Source organism: Piliocolobus tephrosceles, chromosome 1 (genome assembly GCF_002776525.5).
Source record: "Piliocolobus tephrosceles isolate RC106 chromosome 1, ASM277652v3, whole genome shotgun sequence".
NCBI lineage: Eukaryota > Metazoa > Chordata > Mammalia > Primates > Cercopithecidae > Piliocolobus > Piliocolobus tephrosceles.
Window position 1 is genome coordinate 124555823 of NC_045434.1, and position 7015 is coordinate 124562837.

General features: G+C 36.0%; 1 protein-coding gene across 1 annotated transcript in view; it reads left to right on the forward strand.

Moving 5' to 3' along the window:
* DPYD (dihydropyrimidine dehydrogenase) overlaps window positions 1–1444 on the forward strand; it is an 875732-nt gene extending 874288 nt beyond the window's left edge. The window contains exon 23 of the mRNA XM_023231016.1: window positions 17–1444. Coding sequence (XP_023086784.1) covers window positions 17–187 — 171 coding nt within the window. The 3' untranslated portion in view covers window positions 188–1444. The remainder of the gene's footprint in view (window positions 1–16) is intronic.
* The last annotated feature ends 5571 nt before the right edge of the window (window positions 1445–7015 follow it).

Sequence of the window (7015 nt, forward strand, 5' to 3'; positions counted from 1 at the left end):
CTACTTCTGTTTGCAGGCTATACGGTTTGATCCAGAAACCCACCTGCCCACCATTACTGACACTTGTACAGGCTGTACTCTGTGTCTCAGTGTCTGCCCTATTGTCGACTGCATCAAAATGGTTTCCAGGACAACACCTTATGAACCAAAGAGAGGCGTACCCTTATCTGTGGATCCGGTGTGTTAAGGTGATTTGTGAAACAGTTGCCGTGAACTTCCATGTCACCTACATATGCTGATCTTTTAAAATCATGATCCTTGTGTTCAGCTCTTTCCAAATTAAAACAAATATATATTTTCTAAATAAAAATATATAATTTCAAAATACATCTGTAAGTGTAAAAAATGTCTCATGTCAATGACCATTCAATTAATGGTCATAAAATAGAATAATTCTTTTCTGAGGATAGTATTTAAATAACTGTGTGGCAGTTAATTGGATGTTCACTGCCAGTTGTCTTATGTGAAAAATTAACTTTTTTGTGGCAATTAGTGTGACAATTTCCAAATTGCCCTATGCTGTGCTCCATATTTGACTTCTAATTGTAAATGAAATTAAGCATTTTGAAACAAAGTACAATTTAACATACAAGAAAATGTATCCAAGGAAACATTTTATCATTAAAAATTACCTTTAATTTTAATGCTGTTTCTAGGAAAATGTTATTAGCTCCATAAAGTACAAAGGAAGAAAGTCAAAAAATTATTTGCTATGACAGGAAAAGAAAGCCTCAAATTGGGTTTGTAGAACTTTATTAAGTAAAATCCCCTTCACTGAAATTGCTTCTTTTTGGTGTTAGATAGAGGATAGTGAGAATATTTACTAACTAAATACCATTCACTACTCATGCGTGAGATGGGTGTCCAAACTCATCCTCTTTTAATGGCCTTTCTCTTTAAACTATGTTCCTAACAAAATGAGATTATAGGATAGAGCCTGGTTGCTGTGCGCACACCTGCCCTGACTGGTTTTAATAGTCACCTTCATGATTATAGCAACTAATGTTTGAACAAAGCCCAAAGTATGCAATGCTGAATCATGTGCTTCATTATTCAAGAATGAAAAATATAATATTGGTAATATATATTAAATGTGCCAAATCAGTTTGACTACTCTCTATTTTAGTGTTTACGTTTAATTTCAAAAGTAATGGAATAAAAAAGAAATACATTTTCTGTTATTATTAGATAACATTTTTGTATTTCTCTATTTTCGTAATCAGTAAATAGTGTCATATAAATTCATTTATCTCCTCTTCATGGCATACTTCAATATGAATCTATAAGTAGTAAATCAGAAAGTAACAATCTATGGCTTATTTCTATGACAAATTCAAGACCTGGAAAAATAAAATGTTTGATTATGCATATTTAGAGATGCATATTTGCCACAAAACCTGTGTGATTGAATAATATCAAATAAAATATCATAAAGCATTTTAAACATGGTCTTTTGCTGCCTCTTTTGCAAATGGAATTTCATATAAAACATTTTGATTTTGAAATAGAGCAGTTTTGAGTTAGTCCTATAGAGCATTCCATCCAAGTATAAAACCCATGATAGTTTAAGTAAAATGAGGGTGAAGACAGTGTAATTACTCAAATGTTTCACTTCCTGTCCTTCTTACCCAGCTTTACCTACTGAATTAGATTTTACTCTGCCAAAAGGCATCTTTTACTGCGAACACGCCAGGATTCTTGCAATGGCCCATGGGCAGGGACAAATGGAAAGCGGAAGCCTGTTGCCTGCCTGAAAGTGCCAGTCTCACTATAGGAAGTACACATCTCACTTAATATTACTGCTTAGATAGTTATGTGATATTATTGACTCATATACACTGACTCTCTTTGCCTTCTTGTCATGGTGGGGGATTTTAACTTTTAAAGATGGCAACACTTAGAAAACAGTTCCAGTAATCTAGAAAAGAGATTTACCAGGGGTGCGTGGATGCCATAATGTCTTACCCCCTACCTCCATCTGATGAGAGTTTTTCACTCTGGGAGTTTAGTAGCCTTCTGGGAATATTATGAAAGATATCCCACGCATGTACACACCTGAATCCTCTTCAAGATACTGAATGCCAAATGCTAGGCAGAAATTTCCTTGATTGAGATTAAAGAAATAATTGTGACCTTTGCATTTTTTTCTGAGAAAGAAAGGGTAAAATGCTTTAGCTGTTTTCTTTAACAGCTTTGGGGAACCACAAGTGACCCGTGTTAGGCCATGGCAATCCATGATTTTATACTAGTTTCTTCCTTACACACATTTCTTTCTGTTGTATTCACTTTCTACTTCATACCAAGAAGTGTTTCTTATCCAGGTTGTTTGTAGAAAACATAACTCAATTTTACATGTGTTGTTTACAGAGAGACTCAGAATAAGGAAGAATGAAAACCACATTATTCCCATCCAGCAAGACACCAGGAGCCATTGACCTTAGCACACACATTCTCATGGCACCTTACCTGCAGACATGACTGGGACATAAGACCAGACCAGAGAGTGTGATTAGTGAGCGCTTCCTAACGAATGTCTGAGAAGCTGTACTAAATGTTCTACATATATGATAATTAATTGTATGTGTCAGCTTGGCTGGGCCGCAGTACCCAGACACTTGGTCAAGCATTATTCTTCATGTTTCTGTGAGGGTGCGTGTTTTGGGGTTAGATTTACATGTAACTAGTAATTAGTGAACTCTGAGTAAAGCAAATTGCCCTCCATAATGTGGGTGGGCCTTATCCAACCATTGGAAGGCCTGGCTAGAACAAAGGCTGACCTCCCTTGATCAGGAAGGAATTCTTCAGCAGACTGCCTTCAGCCTTCATCTACAACATTGGCTCTTTCTGGTTGTCTATCAGACTGCCTTTGGACTTGAACTATAGCTCTTTTCTAAGAGGCCAGCTTGCAGGCCTCCCCTATCAAAGTTGGGACTCATCAAGCTTCCAAACTTATGTGTGTTCATTCCTTAAAATAATAAATGAATGTTTAAACTAACTAAACAAATAAAATGTATCAGTCATGTGTCTCTGGACAATCATGACTAATACAACATGACTAATACTATTATATTTGAATGTTGTAAGGATCACAGGTAAGTGCTATTTTTTTTCCATTTAAAAAGGAAGACATAGGGGCTTAAAGAGTCTAACTTGTTCCAGGTCATATAACTGTTTAGATATGTTTGTAGATGCCCTTGGTTATGTCTAATATGCTACGTGCCTTCATTCTTTTGTTCAATGAACTATTTATTCATTCAACAAATATTTATGAAGCAACTGTTATGCAATGAACCAAGCACTGGACTAAGGACTGAGGATGTGAACTCGAATGATGAATGCTCCTTGTCTTAATCTGTTAAGACTGCTATAACAAATTATCAGAAATTATGTAGCTTATAAACAGCAAACAAACAAACAAACAACAACAAACATGTCTCACAGTTCCAGAGGCTGGGAATTCCAAGATCAAGGTGCCAGTAGATTCGAGGTCTGGTGAGGGCCTGCTTTATGGTATAGAGATTGGACCTTATGGCTATGTCCTCACATGGTAGAGGGGTGAACAGGCTCCCTTGGGCCTATTTATGAGGGCACTAATCTCATTAAGGAGGGTTCCACCCTCATGATTTAATCACCTCTCAAAAGCTCCACCTCTTAATACTATCACCTTGGATACTGAAATTTCAACATATGAATTTTGAGGAGACACAGACATTCAGACCATGGCACTCCCTAGCTTCAAGGTGCTTACAATGTACAGGGGAAATAGTATGTAACATGTGTTGAATGCTAGGAAAGCAATTCTGAGAGCAGGGACATCAAAGGCATACTCTCTTAACCAGCTGACAAGCCAAGTTTTGAGCTCATAAAGGAATTTCCTAAATAGGTAACAAGAGAAGGGCACCTCAAGCAGTGACAACAAGAGAGAGCACAGAGATTTGAAAAGTCTGGAATGTTCGGAAAACCACAAAAGCTTGACTTAGCTGGGACAAAAGGAACATGTGGTTGGAAGTAAGGCGGAGACAGGGAGACAGGTTTGGATCACACTATAATCCCTCAGGGAATCAGAATCAGCAGTTTGTTCACTCATTCAAAAATACGAAGTATCTTCCTTATGCCAAGCACTTCCTAGTTGATAGTGATTCAACTATGGCCAAGACAAACGTGGCTCCCGCCTTACTGGGTGTGCATCTTAGTGGATGATACAAAAATCAAGAAATAAATTAACTGCAAACTATCATAAGTGCTCTGACAGTAACAACAACTCCTGAGATGGAGCTGAGGAAGGCACTTACTCCTCCTAGCACGGGCAGGTAAGTCCTGATGGATGGGAAGGAACCAATCACATGAAGAATAGAGAGTGTGTTCCAGAGACGAAACAGCAATTGCAAAGGTCACGAGATTGGAGAGCCTGAGTTACTTAAATGACTACAAAGGTAAACTGAGGTAGGATAGTAAAAGACAATAGTTAAAATCTATAGGAACCATAAACCAGAAGCAATCTGCAAGACGTTCCTTGAGATATCTTCCCCCTCTCCCACTCTGACTGGTATTATCACCTTTTCCGTACAGTTAATGCCAACATCTATACCTTTAAGTTAGACTTCTGAGTACCTGGGCACTTGCTGTATTTAAATATTTTTAGCTTAATTCCAATATCAAAATAGTTATTTCCCTACCTTTTCTGTTCCATACCCACATCCATTTAGTTACCATGTCTAACAATTTTATCTCTAAAACATCTCCTACGGCTTTCTCCAGTTTTCCATTGTACACACTGCCATGATTCATTCTTCCATTATGTATTATCAAGCTCTTGTAGTAATATCTCACTCCCACTCATGCCAGCACTCTCCTAGATTGCTTGCCAACATGCATATCCTATCATATTTCTCCATGATATAAAACCCTAGAGATTTCTCCATGTTTTAACAAATTAAAATGGAATTCAAGACCCTCCTAGGAAGGCCTCACTATTCCAACTATATGTGACCTTTCCTACCCCCAAAGTTTGAGGATTAGTATGTACTTGGAGTTTGATACCCTGCTGCCACTTAATTGCTTGTCACCTCAGACATCCAAACCTCAACTTCCTAATCTGTAAAGTTGGTATTAAAATAGTTTGTACCACCTAAGGTTAAGGTTATTGTGCAGATAAAATGAAATAGTGACTCTCAGTGAATAAGTATTCAATTACTATTTTTCTTATTTAAAAACATCCTATAGTGAAACACTTTAAAAAAATGTTTTGAATATATTTCATATTTTGTCTCATGTATTTTTAAGATTAAAATGTTCATACTGGGACTATTTGTAAATCTTAACGGTTCCTTCATTAATAATGAGTTAAATACAATTTTTAATATGTATTCAGTTAAAAAATGTTTATAACAGAACTCATCTAATCAAATTATACTTTATAGCAAATAGATAGTTTCAATAACAAGAAAACAGTAACTAAGATGTTATATTGTCCTATGACACCATCACAAGTTTATCTTATAAAATACTTATGGTAGAGCTTTGTCAACACAATGAATTGGCTTAAAATGTTATGCTGACTTTGTATAATGTCAAGAAATAAATTACTTGTAGATACTTGAGAATTTTTATATAAATCCTGTTTATAATGCAGAAAAAAAAATCTTCTAGCTTTGTTTTAAAACTTCATTGACCAAAAAAAAATACCAAAATTGAAATGTAATGAAACATCTCATTTAACTGCACAGAAATGTAGTCAGGTAGAGGTTATTAGCCCCATTTCACAGATGAAAAAATAAGGCTTAGGAATTTCTGTGATTTTCCCAAGACCATACATTGCCAAGGGCAGAGTTTATACTTAAATCTGTTACTCCAATCACTCACTATACAGTCCACGGTACATGATCCTTGTCTTCACTGGAGTCTCTTAAAACTTCCTACTAATATGAAAATAGTTGTTCACCTTACACACAGGAGAGAAGAATCCATATCTGCCACTTGCTGACCTTGGATACATTAACTACAGTGCTCAGCCTCAATTTCCTCATCTATAAAATGGAGAAGATAATAGCCATACACTTAATAAGTTAGATTTAATTACTGTTGTTCATGAGTGTAGAAATTTCAAATACAGTTTTAAAAGATATAAGGCCACTAACTAAAATCTACATTTGCTAGACTCAAAGTCAGTTGGTCATAGTAGTAACTGGTAGTATGACTTCCTAGACTAACATTTGTAATGGCAATCTGGAAAAAAAAAAGATAAAAAAAGATTTTCATTCCATGAAAAAAAGATTTTCATTCCACGCAATGAAAAGATCAAGACTTTTTTTAAGAGTAAGTTAACTGACCAGGCTCGGAGGCTCACACTTGTAATCCTAGCACTTTGGGAGGCCGAGGCGGGTGGATCACGAGGTCAGGCACTCGAGGCCAGCCTGGCCAACATAGTGAAACCCCATCTCTACTAAAAATACAAAAATTAGCTGGGTGTGGTGGCACATGCCTGTAATCCCAGCTACCTGGGAGGCTGAGACAAGAGAATTGCTTCAACCTGGGAGGCGGAGATTGCAGTGAGCCAAGATTGAGCCACTGCACTCCAGCTTGGGCAACAGAGTGAGACTCTGCCTCAAAAAAAAAAAAAAAGCGAGTAAGTTAACCAATTCTGTCAAAAATAAAAGAGCTTAGTAATAAAATATACCATACATATAATTGAAAATGTGAATGTGATTAAAATGAACGTATTTATTTATATATTTATATATTCATATACAAATATGAAAATATATAAATATTAAATGATCTCATTTTACCTTCATAATTCTATAAGCTGGTTATTTCTATATTTTTAGAAAGGAAATTAAAAGACAAAGCAAATAAATGACTTACATAAATTGGCATGTTTAATTGGAACTGTATTTGGAAATGAAGCTAAGTTGACTTGATTTTCAGGCAATGCCCTCTGTCAGATAATCTTTCTGAGCATTAGATATTCTGCTGTAACATGGATATTTGGAGATGCATTTTTCACTTTTGCATG